The 17,931-nt window shown below is 41.0% G+C and overlaps 1 protein-coding gene across 1 annotated transcript; it reads right to left on the bottom strand.

Annotated features, from left to right (window-relative positions):
• Nucleotides 1-2,683: 2,683 nt before the first annotated feature.
• Nucleotides 2,684-17,675, bottom strand: rorcb (RAR-related orphan receptor C b). The gene is made up of 10 exons (XM_058065960.1): nucleotides 17,275-17,675; nucleotides 11,314-11,399; nucleotides 11,082-11,223; nucleotides 9,315-9,848; nucleotides 7,398-7,519; nucleotides 7,143-7,275; nucleotides 6,557-6,664; nucleotides 5,753-5,863; nucleotides 5,040-5,149; nucleotides 2,684-4,942 (listed from the first exon to the last, which is right to left on the bottom strand). Exons 1-10 carry the CDS (start codon nucleotides 17,279-17,281, stop codon nucleotides 4,781-4,783), a joined length of 1,515 nt encoding a protein of 504 aa, XP_057921943.1. The 5' UTR covers nucleotides 17,282-17,675; the 3' UTR covers nucleotides 2,684-4,780.
• Between the last annotated feature and the right edge of the window lie 256 nt (nucleotides 17,676-17,931).

Here is a 17,931-nt window from a genome sequence, read left to right as displayed (position 1 = left end):
ATACTGCATTTACTTTACCTAAATTAAGGCCGTTTTGACGAATGGCACAAAGGCAACAGCTACAAGTAACCAAAATACAGTTTGCTTGGTCACAACAAAAGCTGGATGTTGATTGATATACTGTATATATTGATATCACCAAAACCCAAGGTAGCAATATCAGATCAATACAACATCATGAGATCAATATTTTTCAAAATATCCAAAAATGGCCCCCAGGTTATCACATTTTAACTTTTCCATGTCTATTACTGATACACTCGGACTGGTTGCCAATCAATCACAGGGCTCATATCAACAACCATTCACACTCACATTCAAATCAATCAATCCATCTATTTCCTATACCTGTTGGCCTCATTAGGGTTCAGGTGAGCTGGATTCTATCTCAGCTTATTTCGTGCAAGAGGTAGGTACACAAGGAACATATAGACAAGCCATAAGAAACCTATATGGCTTGGCAGCCAGATGCGCTCCTTCGATACTATCGACATGCCTTAACACTATTCATTTATTCATTCATTCTCTACCGCTTTTTCCTCACGAGGGTCGCGGGGGGTGCTGGAGCCTATCCCAGCTGTCTTTGGGCAAGAGGCGGGGTACACCCTGGACTGGTGGCCAGCCAATCACAGGGCACATATAGACAAGCACAATTCACACTCACATTCATACCTATGGACAATTTGGAGTCGCCAATTAACCTAGCATGTTTTTGGAATGTGGGAGGAAACCGGAGTACCCGGAGAAAACACAGCATGCACGGGGAGAACATGCAAACTCCACACAGAGATGGCCGAGGGTGGAATTGAACCCTAGACCACTAGACCGCCGTGCCGCTCTCCTTAACACTATATTCATTATTATTCAGTACCGGCCATTTTTGACGATTTTGACTGATGTTTCAAGGCACACAGAATGTCGAGTTCTAAAAGAAAAGAAATATTAGACCCTCATCTTTCATCAGAAAGAAAGTTTGTTTCTATCTTTTTCCATTCTGTAGTAAACAGCAGTCGAACATAGGTAGGTTTCAGCAAAATTTCAGTTTTCATCATAAGAACAGCATTTTGTCAAAAGATACATTTCAAGCATAAATTTAAATTTTACACAAATTTTGCCATCTATATTTAGCCAGAAATATCCAAACAACTATGCCTCAACATAAACAACACAGCAAATGGTTATTTTACATGAAAATAAAAATATATTTACAAATTTAAAACCATAAACTGTTTTCAATTTAAACTTGTGCATGCTACACGCCTCCATGCTTTTTAACTTCTTGCTTGCTGTGGAGTCTCTATTACAAGGGAAACATGCATGCCAAGCTCTGATAAAATGCACTTCTGCCACCTTGTGGCCGTTTTTACAACTTAAAGGGAACCTACTATGCTCATTTTCGGCCCTTGTATTGAGTGAACTCCTATAGAGCAGCTACACACGATAACTCTAGCTTTCTAGATCTTCCAGAATCCTATTCCAGCTGTATTTCCTTGGATTTCTAAAACGGTCAGTTATTATTTACAACACCCACGGCCCACCTCTTGGCACGCCCACGCCACTGTGATTAGTAACCTCTAAGCTTGTACGCGGGCATGCCCATATAAAGAAATCACCAGCTGTACAGCAGGTGACTCTCTGAAAGGTCAGAAAAGTGTGAAAAGCTGAATAGGTCCCCTTTAAAACTGTACTAAACATGTGTAAATACATGTAAATACGTATGTCTTTGGTATTGGGCGTTCGGGTTGAAAAGTACATTTTTGGTTGCGTATGAGTGATTAATCCCACGTTGTCGATGACTAACATACATTTAATCACAGACAGAAAGAAGTCTTAAACTGTAATAAGTAGACATATAAATCTCTTTGTGGTAAACAATTCAATATGTATCTAGATACACAGGTTAAGACACGATTAAAGAATGACTTATTTTAAAAACAGAACAATTTGATACACTGTACAAACAATATGATTGGTTACATTTGTTGATGTCAACCAGGAGTAAGGGTTATATGGCTCGGGAACCAGATGTGGCTGTTAAACATTTTGACTGATATCAAAGTACATAGAATGTTGTGTACATAAAAAAATGTGTTTTAATTTTGTTTTGCTGATATAAGTGAAACATTACAGAAATCACAGTGTTAAAAGTATAAAAACATAAGTCATAAGTTCTAATATATGTTCAAAAACTTATTATGCGTCCATTTTTTGCGAATGGTCAGAGCCAGTACCAGCTGTCATCCTGATATTTTTGGGGTCATTATTACTGGATAATGTGGTAGCCTACCCGGGCCGCTGAGATGTCAAGAAGTAAACTTCCCTCCTTTAATCAGATAGTCAGCTAGCTAATTCTGCAGAACAAAACCCTTTGACTAAGAAGACGGCGAAAAGAAAGAAAGATACGGAGTACAGTGCAAAGTCATGCCGCACAGGAAGTCGCATTAATAGTAAGTATTTATTATTGGATAGCTTCAGTAATATGTTATTAAAAAGAACAAATTCAGAGACATGTTATATTGTAAAATTGTTGTTCTTGCTTAAAAACACAAATCTCACAAAAATAATTTTTTGTTGCATTTTGAGGATCCCAATACAAACACACCTAAACGATCTAATAATCTGCCCTCAAAATGACATCGATGTACAGTATGGAGAGATACAAACTGAGGCACAGTGACACACGTCCAAAGAAAGAAACCATTTATTACATTCTTAAAACCACATATGATGTATCCCAATGGACAACAATATATATTGAGCTGTTTGACTCACTTATTCTTGAACTAATATACCTCTTGTACATTTTTTCATACAAGGAAAGAAAAGGGAGACAAACTAGTCTTTTTTTGTCTGTACTGTTTCGTAATTTTTCTTCAATTAAAAAAATAGATTACAGACTTTACAAGACAAAAGTGGAGACACTTAAAGAAATAAGTGGATAAAACACAAATAAGTGAAAATCACAGCAAAAAAAAAAAAATGAAATTGATCTTTAAACAATTGATTTTTTTCTTTACTTCCTATGTAAATTCGCATAAATTTTAATGTTACAATATTAGGACAAAAACGAGAAGGGCTCTGACAATTTTGTGAGCAACATTCACAAAAATAGAACTTACGTCCACAGTGATTATGGTTGTGGGGTGCAAAGGTGTACACGGTGAGTACAAGGCTGGTAATAAAAGGACAAGAGATCACAGCTAGCTCCCTGAGTGGCAGGCGGCAGGCCCTCAGACTCTGCCCAAAACACTTCACAGCTCCCCGAGTAAGACATTATCATCTCAATGTTAAAACGAATTGCAAAATTTGGACTTTTTATGCTGACGTAAAATGAGCTGAAACGGCTTTGAGGGACTTTGCTTGACAGAAAAACAAAAAGATAAATGAGAAAAGTCTGACTAGCATTGAGGCCCAACTCAGGGGGGCAGCTGGTCGCTCTGTCTGGCTTTAGACTCGTGTCCAGTGAGAGAGGGAAGTATAAGTGCTTCTCATTCAGAGTGTTGGGTTTGGGACTAAAGGGGGAGAGGAACAGCAATTGCACAAGTAATACAGTTGCTCCAACCAGCAAGGAGGGGTTATGATACAAATTGTGGACCATCAGGACCTTTAAAGAAGTGAGACTAACAAGAGTGATTCAATTGTACAACTGACTGCTGGTTAGAAAGATCTTAGGGACCTGTGTGTCCCCCTTTTATGCAGTTCATGAAGTATGCATTGCTTTTTCTTTTCTATTTGTCCTCTTCTCTCTTGAGGCAGGGGCCGGAGTCATCAACATCAGAGCTCAGTTTAAATGCCAAACAAAGGCCATTTGTTTTCTCCATCGCGTGGACACGCTGCCTCCGCTTGCATTTGCAACAAGTGTCTGTTCACCCCCCAAACTGCTGTCAAGGGAAAGGGATGCAGGGTTGTTGTCATGGAAACCTGAGAGTACTATATAGAGAGGAAAAAAGTCCGGAGTCCAAATATCAGCTTCCTCTGAGTACATCTTTCTATCCACCTTTTTGCTCTGAACTAATCTCACTCGCTCTTAACACTCTCCATAGTCTCATAGAGTCATCTATTTACATTCTTATTTAAAATATTTGTATATAAACGTTTATATAAATTAAAGATAATTTCATCTTGCCCTGTCTCCAAGTGGCATTTGCAAGGAAAGGGGGACGTGTGGGACTGAGGTTTCTCAAGAGCCTACTCAAGGCAGCACCGAACACAGGCAAAATGTGTATGAAAGAAGTGGCTGGAGCAGGTGAAGCTGTGAGATTGACATGTCATCTTGGTCCCTTGGTCCCTGTCAGTACATGATTAGGGTGATGTCATGTTGTATGAATATGTGAGCATATCATACTGAATTCTTATTTTCTATGACTATGTATAAAACTGTCTAGGTGCGACAGGGTTATACATTCACTGTTGTTGGGTTCTTGCTTGTGCACTGGTGCTTGTCAATGAGGTACATTCATGACTGGTTGGGTGATCCACAGTGGATCGGATGTTGAACTTGAATATGTCTCATGCGTCTGCTTGTTGGTGCTGCTACAATTCGCAGAGGAGCATAAGAGCATGCATGGTCTGTAGTGTAAGGTGCTTTGCCTGCTCGGAAAGTGGAGGACTACTTTGGAATCACGGGAGACTGAGTATTTAAAGTCATGGATTGTCTTTTAACTGCTGGTTGTTGAGCTTTAGCATCTTTGTCCTACTCTGTCGCTCCTTTTGCTTCCCTACACTGCCTCCATCTCGCTGTCAGTCTTTCTGTCTGTCAGTTTGTCTGTCTATTGTCTGCCTAGCTGATGGTGGAGTCGGGCAGCGACATCTCGCTTCCAAACACTTCCCGGTACAGTGGTGGGAAACTGTACGCAGTCTCTGGGTGGACCAAACGGAAAAACTCCAGTTTATCAATGTGGAGGTTGCAGATTGATTTCATGATAGGTAGTTTGGACAGCATCTGCAAAGAAAGAAAGAAAAGATAAAGTGTGTATAATTATTCCATGTTTGCATAAGTGTACAGTATATTCACGAAGCATCATGCTGGTGGCGTTTACCTTGTCTAGTTTCTCTTCAGAACCATTCTTGTGAAGACTGTGCTGCAAGGCCAGGTAGACTTTCTCCTGGAGCTTCTGAACCTTTTGGCCTTCTGTCAACCAGGGCCGATCTGGACAAAATGACCATAATTTCACATTATTTAATGCACCATGACATTATTTTTATTGAGCAATTGATATATTGGTACATTGGGTAGCAGGACACACTTTGAGCTATACTGTATTAATGTGGGGTGGCACGGCGGCCTAGTGGTTAGCGCGCAGACCTCACAGCTAGGAGACCAGGGTTCAATTCCACACTCTGTGTGGAGTTTGCATGTTCTGCCCGTGCATGCGTGGGTTTTTCTCCGGGTACATTGGTTTCCTCCCACATTCCAAAAACATGCTAGGTTAATTGGCGACTCCAAATTGTCCATAGGTATGAATGTGAGTGTGAATGGTTGTTTGTCTATATGTGCCCTGTGATTGATTGGCAACCAGTTCAGGGTGTACCCCGCCTCTCGCCTGAAGACAGCTGGCATAGGCTCCAGCACCCCCCCGCGACCCTCGTGAGGAAAAGCGGTAGAAAATGAATGAATGTATTAATGCCTCTCACAGATGTTTGCCTCAGAGATGAGGCCAATTTTTGTAATCAACACTAAATACATTAAATACACCTTCAATAATCTAATATAAGCGCTACAGTATAAAAATAAAAGAGGGCAAATAGTCACCAGGGGAGAGAAGAACAACACCGCTAAAGAGCGCCATCTCTTCATCAGACAGCTGGAGCCGGCAGAGTCCTTTACCCAGTTCAAACACTGCACTCACAAGGTCATCACAACCTGAATAAACCAAAAATACATACATATAAATTGTCAAAAAAAACACAATGATATGATTGCAGATATAATACAATACCGCGTCAAAGGCTTTTACTCTATTTTGGTATCTATAATCTACTTGTCTACGTGAGTGAAATAAAGACGCAGTGCAATAATATCAGACAACTTGAGGGAGAAGAACTGCTGCTTTGACGCAACAGTGACGTGCTGTACTGCAGCCTCTTAGATTGTTTTTCATTGAAAATACAAATGTAGTACCACTTAATACTCGAGGGGGCAGTGTTGAGTCACAGTAGACTCTATTCAGTACTCAGTTCAACATTAGGATGTTATGGAGCTGCCCAGATGAAATCCAAATGAAGAAAACACGCCAAGTTGGTGACTTTGTTTGAACCATTTAAAAATATAAAACGTGATTTGTTAGTTTATCGAAGGCAGGTTTTTATCTTACAAATTCAGTGCTTAGTCACCATAGCTAAGATGTGGATGTTTTGTTCAGATACATTGGATTTGATTTTGGTTTTAGCATCTTTAATGTAGTAAATGTTCAAAGTGGCTACCCGCATCCTTCGTTTTGTCTGCATATTGGTGGAAAAAGTTTGGACATTCCTGTTCTCGTGTGTAGTGAGGGTTACCAGAGTTTAATATGAATGTGTTGGAGCTTTTGTGACAACATTCCCATGTGATGCTCACCAAGTGCTTTGAACAACTGGGCTGAAGCAAATTTTCCACTGAAGAAAATAGTGCTGTTGTTGACATTAAAAGCCCGGCACATACGGATCAGCAGAACCTCCAGGCATCCTGAAAGGGCAGCCACAGGGGCAAAGATATGGAGAAATGCACAAAGAGGAGGTGGATGGAAGGAGGACAGAGGGGGGCCCAAGATACTCCAACATGAACAACAGACACAGATGTAAATTTGGATTTAGATTCATGTCATGTCAGCATATATATGACAATTTGAACCATTTAAACATATATATCCACAGATATGTTTTTTAAAGAGTTCAAATATTTACATAAAGTAAATACAGTACATTGTCAAATATATGTTATTTTCCCCACACATAAACATATATATGAAGAATTTTTTTTTTCCAGAATAATGTTTTCTCCCCAATGTCCAAATAAATGGGGCACAAGAGAAGAGAAGGTTGGAGGAAAAAAAAAGACAACAAGGAACTCAAGTTAGCAAGTTTTTCTTTCTTGTTTACTTTGGTACAACAACTGTAATGTGATCTGCATTCATAAAAGTACACAGTCTGGAATGTACACTGACCTGCTTTCAGCAATATAATCTGGTCATTCTGACAAAGGTCCATAAAGCCAGCAATTCGTTTGGCAAACTCCACCACGTACTGGATGGCGTTGGTAATGTGGTGTGCACACTGCTGCCACATCCATTCAGCTGACTGATAAACAGAATAAATGTAATGTATCAGATCAGCATTCACCACACTAGTCTTATACAGAGATATTATTATTCACACCAATAATCAGTAAACATACGTACATAAGGGGAGATTATATGTACCTTGTTCTGAAAAGCACGTGATTCCTCGGGCGTGTATTGCACCCAGGTGAATCTCTTCATGTCCTCAGCACTGTATTGACATGTCTCCAAATGAGACTTCACAATATTCTGAGTGATTCGGTCTGCAAAAAAACACACACACATATTTCACCAATCAATGGCTTTGAACGGAAGCAGGTTTAGAGTTGGAGAACATGCGTGGGTGACTGTGTGCAACAGTGGTTTTATTTACCTTGTCAATTTTTATGGTGGCGTGACCATGCGTTGTACTCTGTACCAATCGACATTTACCACTGATACAGCGGTGCAGACTACTCATGGTCATAGCTTAATGTACCTTTTTAAAATGTTAAAGTCCCCCCACCCCACATGATTTGCCGTTACTACTAATCATAAATGTATGGGATTATAACAATTAATGGGATTTTGAAGTGAGGAGTATACACTCACATTTTTTACCGTTGGATCTTAATGAGGTTCTAAGTAGAGCTTCAAAATGGGACTTGAGTTTAAGACAGCCTTTAAAAGCCAAAATCTTGGCCAAAATGTGGATTGTGTTCACACTGTCATGATGTCTTGATGGCAAAGACAAAAAACTTTCTCTCTTTGAGAAGCTGCTGGATTGTTGAGCTGCTGAAGTTGGATGCGGCAAGTTAGTCATGTGAACCTTCTTAAAAGATCCTGAGGGTTATAGAACAAAAAAGTCAAGTGGTTGACCCCCAAAAAAGATTATTAAAGACTCTAGACGATCCCCAGAGGATCAAAATCCAATTGAGAACATTTGGAGATGGATGGCAAAAGAAGTTTCCAAAAATGGACGTCGTTTCTAGAAGCCATGTTCACCACCTGGAGTATTCCCAAAGGCCTCCTGGAAACACTGCCATCAAGCATGCCCAAATTGATTTTTGAGGTCATTAACAAGAACGGAGCAGCTGCTCTGTCCTTTTTTTTTTGAACATTTTATTTTTATTTAAGGAGGGTTTCTGGGTTTTTAGCTATGGTCGTTTACGTTTGAACAGCTGAAGAACAGCCTATTTCAGTTTAATGGATGTTCTCAACAAATTGCTTAGTAAAAATGTTTTTTGTCTCATTCACGTTTCTTCTTTTTGCATTTTGAAGCTCCACTTAGAACCCCCTTAAGATCCAACTCTGCAAAATGTGAATTTGTGCAATTTTTCAAAAAAAATTTTGATCAGAAGTTGTATGTGTTTCTTCAGTTAGCAAACTACTTCCTGGTTCGTGGATGAGGTTAAACAAATAGGTGATTTTGTTATGACTCTAATGGGTAGACTTTTATCCAGTTTTTTATCCTTAATATAGTAGTGGCCTAAGGCTTTTGCGGTATATTGTAAATGAAATAAAATAGTAATTCGACCTGCTAATTGAAATCCCATTGAAACAATATTTCCAACAATAGACTCACCAGACAATTAATTATTTATTATTAAATCTTGCACCATTGTAGTGAGAGGTGTTTGTAATATTTATGCTACAACAACTACATACATACTTGCTCAAGGAGTCAACAGCATTTATCCAATAGCACACCTAGTTTGGACTATGGACACTCCCATACACCCACAATAACGTCCTTTCTCATGTTTGTTTGCTTAGAGTTCACTGGATTGACGTCAAAGTCACACAATTATTTAATCCACAACTAATTTCAGTGTTGTAAGTCCTGCACGTAGCGGCATGAATTGCATTCAAGTAAGTAATTAAGGTCAGCATAGAAAACTTCCTGTGAAACTAGCTTTGCGGTGTCAAATTCTGCACGTACATCATTATGCTGAGTCAAGGTCAAGTAAGGAAAAGTACAGCATGTCTTTGTGTCAAGAGGGACTTCTGGGTATTTCAGTCTAGAGCATTTGAAGTACTGTAGTTCAAAGTGTGTTTTACGATAATGTCAATACTCACCAAGATCTGTTATTGAGCAGTCATCAGGCAACTGGTCCAGCAGTGCGTGTGTGTCCCCAAGCAGTGGATGTGTGTCAGAGTGTGTGTGCAGAAGCTGGATGCCACTGCTGTCTGTCCCATCCAACATTGTCTGCTGTGGGGAATTCTGATTGGACAGGGATGAGGAAGAGGAAGAAGCGGATGATGAATTGGAGGTGTTTCCTGTGCTGGTCCCTCCATTCCCGCCCAGGAGCTCCAGGCTGCAGTACTCGCTGGCTTCCTCAGGGGTCAGTGGCAGGTCAAATAGATCGGGCAGTGCTGCAATGTCATCAAGGTCGCTGAGGGTGGAGGTCGAGCCCCCGCTGCTGTAGGAACGGCTCAAACCTTCCTCGCCGTCCTCTCCGCCACCGCCACATGCACCGTCCTCCCTGGGTAAGGACAGTGTGGTGGAGCCCCCACCTCCAGAGCCCACACATTCCTGGGACTTCTGGTGTTTCTGCACCTCGGCATAGAGGCTATCACGCTGCTTTTTGGACATACGGCCAAACTTTACCGCTGTTGAGAGAAAACACTCAGAATAAGTATGCGTATTATATATACAGACATTGAAACTTGGCCGCAGCCTAACATACATCATATTAAAAAAACAGCTGGTCCTTTGTTTACAGTTTTCCATGTTACGTCATTTCATTACATATGTGCTCCCATAAAAAATTTTGAAAGTCATTTTGGTCTGTATATACGAGAGCAACTATACACTACAGTATGTGCTCAGTTCTTGCGTTTGACTCATCCATCTATCCATCAACACAAAGGCCACTGATCAAACACAAAGGTCACTGAGAGTGAGAGAGGGCCTGTTGGCTCACAGTGTCTTATCTACTTCATTCATTCATTTTCTACTGCTTTTCCTCACAAGGGTATCGGGGGTGCTGGAGCCTATCCCAGCTGTCTTTGGGTGAGAGGCGGGGTACACCCTGGACTGGTCGCCAGCCAATCACAGGGCACATATACGTAGACAAACAACCATTCACACTCACATTCATACCTATGGACAATCTGGAGTCGCCAATTAACCTAGCATGTTTTTTGGAATGTGGGAGGAAACCGGAGTACCCGGAGAAAACCCACGCATGCACAGGGAGAACATGCAAACTCCACACAGAGATGGCCGAGGGTGGAATTGAACCCTGGTCTCCTAGCTGTGAGGTCTGCGCGCTATCCACTAGACCGCCGTGCTGCCAAGATGTGTTTTTTGTCACAATAGTGTTCTTAATGATGGTGAGCCATATTTCCACCAAGCAATATAGTTCAGTTCCGCTCTCCATGGTGTGATCAATTGTGTGACATCATAAAAACATGACACAGTATACGTATGTAACCTACCATTAATTTGAGACGATAGTGTACTTTTGACGGGGAAAACACAAAAACTTAACTGCACTGCTTAACAGAAATATATAGACTGACACATTATCCTTGTTGTTCTGTATGTTCCAGGCACCGTATCCCGGTTACATAATGACATGTCTATACACTGTGTGTGTTTCCGCTAGGCATCTTCCAACAGCTGATGTGGAACATTAACGGCAAGGGCTTCAAATTCTCATAGCAGCAGCTTCAATTTGGGGGAATGCAGGACTTGGCTGCACAGAAGAAGCACACCTCCTCAACTTCCCTTATGTAAGCTTAAGTCGGACACCATGCAGCTGTGTTAAATTTCGAGTACGCCACACAGGGTGATTATAAGGTTATATAGGAAGTGTGTATGTTCTCCATCCTATTTACCATCTCGGCTCATGCCCAATGCCAGACACTTCTGTAGGCGACAATGCTGGCAGCGGTTGCGGTTAGTCCGGTCGATCAAACAGTTCCTCTGGCGGGAGCAGGAGTACATGGCGTTGTTCTGCTGGCTGCGGCGGAAGAAACCCTAAAGCGATGCATTAACACATGCCCAATTATCATATGCATGTTTGACTTATGACAGGTTGCTCAAACTGTGATTGGGTTTCTTCTTTACCTTGCAGCCTTCACAGGTGATGACCCCATAGTGGATCCCAGAGGACTTGTCCCCACAGATTTTACAGGGGATGACCTCGATCTGAGCTGAAGGACCAAAAGCAAGATTGAGCAGGTCAGAATGTAGAAAATAAATGCTGGACTTGACAATGAGAAGTAAACAAAAGTAAAGTGGTTAGCATGTAAAGTCATCCGTCGCAACGTCCATCCATCCGTTTTCTATGCCGGTTATCCTACTGGGGTCGTGGGGCTATGCTGGAGCTTATTCCAGCTCACATCGGGCAAGAAACGGAGTACACCTTGGACTGGTCGCCAGTCCACTCGCCATAACGCGGTTCGAATTTCTCAGCATCACATCATGTTTTTTTAACAAATAAATAAATTAATAAACTACACTGTTTTGTTGTTAAATATAGCCTTTCAGTAAAAAAATGCTTCTGTAAGTAAAAGTTTTCAATCATAAACATGGCTACATTAACTAAAATAGATAAGGCCTGAAGTCGCATGAAAATTCCAAATGCAGTATTCACTTGGTGGCAATAATGTTACTTTAATGTTTGGCGAGATAAGCACCAAACTTGATCGCTGGAACAACAGACACAATATTAACAACATAATAATAATAATAATAATAATAATATGGGCTACTGTTGCTGCCATAACCTATGCCAAGGTAAAAGTCAACTATGAACCCCTGATGTCACTTCCTACTCCACACATTCGGAACACATTTACTACAACACACATAAGTGCAAGTTTTATTTAGGTCTTAAATGGCATATTTCCTCTGATTATATTTATTATATTGTTTGATACGAGTGTAAAGGTCATTATAATGGTGTCATTTCTTGTCTAGACGGCTCCAATAATGATAAAATCTGTATTTAGAAATTTGGAAACAGTTATTTTTTTATGGTCTAACTACAAAAATGTTCAATTTATAAATAAGGAATCCTACTTTGTGGAAACTGACTTCTCATTGTCAGATCCAGAACCAATTCACAGTCATAAATGTGGGATTACTTTTCTGTGCACAGTTCCTGTTTCAGAGTGTGAGTGTGTGCTACGTTGCATTTTTAAAAAATGATTTAAAGTAGATGACCAATGAGGCCTCGCTTCAAAACTTGTGTTAATGTGTTTTATGATTTAACTTTCAGTTACGGTTAGGCATTCAGTTCCAACAGCAAACTGTGCTTTAGGCTTTCTGATAAGCAGCATTTCTGTTACTTTATGACACTCCAAATACACTGTGAACTTTGGCTGTCTTGTTCTTTCCAGGTACAAATCTTGAACAAAATAGGATTCTTTGTATCTTCTGTTGACCTAGAAACGGCTTGCCGTGGCCTTATCTTGTCACAGTTAGGTGGCTGTAATTCTCTTTACTCGGAACGCTATTAGAGAGTCATCTTTCACCTCCAACAGACACGAAATGCAGCTTGCCAGGCTTTAACAAGCCTTAAAACTCAGCATATTTAGTCTTTGTGAGGCTGAAATAGACAAATAATTTGAGGCGAAAATAGGCAGAAGATTTTTCCTGACACAATTCCCCTTTGGCAGCAGTCTGAATCACTCAGGTTAGGCCTATTTTTTTAAAAGAAAGAAAAACAAGTACCCAATAAAGCAAGGGAATATTTTTGTACAAATTTTATTTTTTCTTTCAGTTTTTGTTTTAATAGGCTACTACTTATTTGTAAAATAGTAAGCATCTCTTAATAATTCATATAATGAATAGCAGCTGATACTGGGAACAGGCATACATTTACAAGTTATCAACATTTAAACTTGCAGTGAAAGAACATTTAAAGTCCCACAAACTGTTCCACAATGTGCACATATGCGTACAGGACGGGAGAAGACAACTTGCCTTGAAAAGTGTTTGTCTGCACCCTGCATGTGGCCTCCGTGAGGGAACAGAGTGCACAAACAGATAGGCGATCACATGACTGTTGCACAGTGACATGAACAAAGAGCCCTTCTTTCTTAGAAAAGGAAAAACACCAATACTGTAAGATACGGAATGTTTAAAAAATTTTTACACGGTTCTACCATGCATTTTGTGTAATGTACAATAATGGATATATCTGAGGAGAAATTATTATGCTCCTACAAGCGTGAAAAAGCACCACAGATCCCTACTCTGTTGTCTGCTAGGTTCTTAAGCTGTTGACTAAAATACTTCAACTGATCGGGGCAGCTGCAGGCATGTAATGGAAAAAAAATACCCTCCACCCCCTCCTTCTCTTTCTGTGAGGCTCTCCTCTCCCCCGCCCTCGTCTCACGATTATATAACTCTCGTCTGTGAGCATTCCTCACAACACTCATTCAGCCGGCTCACTCTAGCAACACCGACAACCCGCCCTCCATGGATTCTCACCCTCCCACTGGCTGGGTGGCGACGGCAGCCGGCTTGGCATTGGCTGAGTCACCCATCGCTCGGGCGCTGTAGCCTGTCAGCCCATGTGGACATTCTGTCCCACTGACACACTTTCCCACTGCAAGGGGAGGGAGGAGGAAGGCGGGCACAATCACGGTTGCTCCACAGACTAGTTTTAAGGTGGAGTTTTATGAAGCGCTTACCATATTCAAAACATTTTCCAAAAGGCCTCGAGCTTGCGTTGGAAAAATGGTGTTGCATAATAGTAAAATAGATGTAATAGCAGCAATACGAGAAAAACTGGTCTTAGCGGTCCTTTTCTTTCCAATAAAGACAGAGACTATTTTCCAAGTCATGAACACCAGATCATGTTTTTTTCATGAAGATATGACTTAATATGACCAATCTACTGTACATGGCCGTAGTACAGACACAGTAGGAAATTCGGACTCCCACCCCTCTCCCCAATCTTTGACATTGAGTTTCAGTGCAGCCGCATCTATTCTTGTCCAGTGCTAAGAGCCAGAAATACCGTACGGATGCCAAGCTACCCATCATCTGTGTTGCAATCCAACATGCATGTCTCCAATCTCTTGTCCAAAAGCGGTAAGGGATATGACACAAGTCATATGGAGAATGGTTAACAATGAAAGAAAAACCCTACGGTAAAGTAAAAACGAAGAAAAGAAATGTGGACATTGTTTTCTTAAGATGAGATAAGATATTATATGCCTTTATGAGTCCTACAAGGGGAAATTCCAGGCTTACAGCAGCAAAGGTGGAGTACAAAAGCACACAAGAGCTTCGAAAGTGCAAAGTCAATGTAATAGCAATCAAGAAGTTATATACACGATTGACAGCTGTGTAAATGTTATTGAAGCCACAGGTATATTGCAGTTATTGCACTACAGGAAGGAAGGACCTGCTGCATCTCCTTCACACACTTTCATCCTGTCACTAATGGAGCTCCTTAATGCAGTGAGTGTGTGGAGTGAGAGTGATTGTCCATCATGGAGGACAGCTTGGCTGTCATCCTCCATTTGCCCACCTTCTGTGGAAGATAACATTTACTTTTAACCCAGAATACCACAGTTGACCTTCACTAACTTGATGCATGAAAGCTCGTGCAGCGCTCGACATTTCTCATTCGCCAACACATTGACTTGCTCACAAAATCTATGAGGGAAATTTAACAAAGAAGGTGACACACATATATAATGTTTTTCCCCATAGATGGTAGTTTCGGAAAAAATATGTTTTAATTATTCAAACAATGTATTTATTTAAAGTTTTGTTTAAAAAGGGTTGTAAAAATATGGGTCTGGATAGCGACTTTATTCTTTCCTGCATTCTCTTTTTGGTATCCAATGTGGTAGTGCCAATAATTGTACAACAGCCTGCGGGCCAGCTTGTCGATCAGTGAGTGTGTCAGTGTGTCAGTGAGTACAAAATTTATTTTGCCCAGCCACATGTTTCCCCTCGCACAGTCACATGCATACCAACAAGCATAACACATGTCAATACTTGCGCAACTAGTTTCAATAGCAGTCCGAGTTGATTCATTGGCACGCCATAAGGATTGTTGATTGCCCTACAGCAACACTTCTTTATGGAAGCTGCATTCTTTTCATTGCCTCAAATTAAAATGAAGAATCATTTTGACATCACCGCTTTGTTCTGATTTATGCTAATTCTCTGTATCATTTAGGCACTCAATTAGTGGGATAATTTGACTTTGCTATGATGTGTTTTTTTGTTTTAGAAATGCTACATGCACCATCTCTGCTGACTCGGTGCAGCACAAGCACAACAACTGTCATCCTAGCTTCCTCTACTGAAATTAAGTCATTTTTTCTTCAAATATTACTCATCACACTCGAATTGTACTCTATTGGCCTATGTACAACCCAGGATATACAAAACAATGAAAAGAAATGGATTGATTTGATTGATGATTAATAGTACAAATGAGGCTAAATAGACTGTTTATAGTCTTTATACCTTATGTATTTGCTATTTGTATCTTATTTTACTGTACCATTCCTTTATTTTCTTGAACCCTGCATGCCCCCGTGTTTTCTATCCATCTACCCATCCATCTATCCATCCATCCATCCAGTCAGCATGCAAAAACAATGCAAACACTGAACAATTTAGTGATATAGCAGATATGTATTTGTTCAGCGTAAAGACTCGACAATGTTTTCTCATTGGTAACAGGTTGAATGACTAGCCTACATATCCAGCGTTGTGTGCTAAGAAAGGGCTCCGGTTTGTTTACATTTGGATATCCTGCCTGAAAGGGGAACCTCCCACCACCAGGGGCCCTCTCTCTGCTTCTTCCACACTCGCCATCCCTTCCCCCCTCCCACCACTCATTCCCATTGCTCCTCACAAAGATCCGGACTGCCAAAAACAACTTGTCGTGCTCCTTTTTGCACAGGACCTGAATGCTACACACACTTTTACAATCAATCAGCAAGCCTTCAGTAAAAAAGAAATGTTATTGTTAATTTTTTGCATTTACTGAATTTAAATGTGTTGCGTTACAAAATGCTGTGATACAAAGTAATCCTAAGGAAACATATTGCTATGCTAAGTGTTGGCTATGCTGGTCAAGTTCAAGTTCATTGACGAGCAGTATGAAGACATGTTGAAGGGCGGGTGTCAGTGCGCGCCTGCACATGGCGCAGCACTGCCGGCAGGCGCTTCCCTTAACCGCACCCCCTCCCTCCGCTGCTCATGCTGTATAATGTTGGGTGACATAACTAGGTCAGTGGAACAGCCAGATCCCTCTCCCTCCGTACAGTCACACAGCCGGCCATGCTGTCACGGCCATGCCATCACAACAACACCGCAAGCACCACGAACTGAGAATGTCATTAGACATGATATACATTTAGAGAAACTACTTTATTTAAAAAAAATATTTAATTCATACATATTCGATTTTTGATAGTGATAACCAGAAAAATGTGACGTAGTACAAATTTGCTATTTATGTGAAATATTTTTTCCCCTATGGAGTTGAATAGTTCTTAGCAGTATACAGAATCACAAAACATTTCGATGACATAATTCTAGATTTTAGTTAACAACAACCTCCTGCCGTGCCCCTCCCTCTTTGTATTGCATAACTCCAACATGGATGTCTAACCAAAATGTACATATGGTCTCTATGACACATATTCCACTTGCAGAAAGACTCACCATAAATAACATTTGTTTTAATTTAGACGCAAAAAATCACATGTTTTGAAGTACTGTTGACGTTAAATGCCATTACATGTTCTTTGATTTTTAATACATTCTTACACAATTCATGTATTTTGAGGCAAATAAATAATTTGTTGGGGAAATAAATAATTTACTGGCCACACAGCAACTCTGTAGTTGACCCTCCCTGCTATTTAATTTAAAGTGAGTGCCATAATCCCGTCATGGAGGATTAATGGGCATTTGGGAGCAAAACAGGCGCACTCCAAATGACTTTGCGCACACATGTGGCAGCTCCACCACTCTTTAAACACGCCACCTTTCCCCGACCAAGTTGCTCCAAACATGCATGACTTAACGTAATCCACTTACCTCTCATTTTGACGTCTTCTTCTTGTTAATAAATCGATGTGGGAGCTCGGCTACATTTGGTTGTCCTGCGGCTGACAGGCTCGATGGAAGGAAAAGCACCGTGAAGGCAACACCAAGTGGCTCAGTAAATATTAACTTCGCCGCTATCGCAGACGGGCTCTCGTAAAACGCGACAAGGAGACTAAAAGACAAACAAGTGTCCTCTATCGCTCGGTCAACTCCGATCGAAATAACAGAGTGAAGAAAGTCATCCTAAGCGGCTGTGAATGGCGTGTGTTTGGCTAGAATAGAATAGTCCCCACGGTGGCTTCCTCTCAGTCTACCCTGCTAACCTACTTTCTCCAAGCGTGGACTCTCACATGATCTCACCGCCACAAGCTCCCTCTCTCAGTCAGCAGCGGCGGGGGCGCGCGCACGCGGGGACGAGCTTAAGGTGGCTGAGGAAGTTAAAAGAAGGAGGGCTGTGCGTGCGGGAGCGCGCGCACAACATCCCGCCACATCCACGTTTTCGGAGACAAGTGTCGCTGTGCGGTTCGGTTGAGAATGAGGAGGCGTTTTTTTGTATTTCTTATTCTCATTTATCATTATGTCATGTGACTTTAAGATAGGCCACAGGAGGTAAACCTGCACATTCTAATGAGATCCAGTGCAGGAGCT

This window comes from Doryrhamphus excisus, chromosome 3 (assembly GCF_030265055.1).
Source record: "Doryrhamphus excisus isolate RoL2022-K1 chromosome 3, RoL_Dexc_1.0, whole genome shotgun sequence".
In the NCBI taxonomy this organism is placed as follows: Eukaryota; Metazoa; Chordata; class Actinopteri; order Syngnathiformes; family Syngnathidae; genus Doryrhamphus; species Doryrhamphus excisus.
This window is presented reverse-complemented; position numbering and strand designations above follow the sequence as displayed.

What these genes read in the sequence shown, in the direction of transcription:
- rorcb (XM_058065960.1), bottom strand. An exon ending in CCAGTTGTTCAAAGCACTTG is followed by an intron (nt 5,864 to 6,556) that starts GTGAGCATCACA and finishes TGGTTTATTCAG; the next exon opens with GTTGTGATGACCTTGTGAGT. An exon ending in TGTTGTTCTTCTCTCCCCTG is followed by an intron (nt 5,150 to 5,752) that starts GTGACTATTTGC and finishes CATTTTGTCCAG; the next exon opens with ATCGGCCCTGGTTGACAGAA.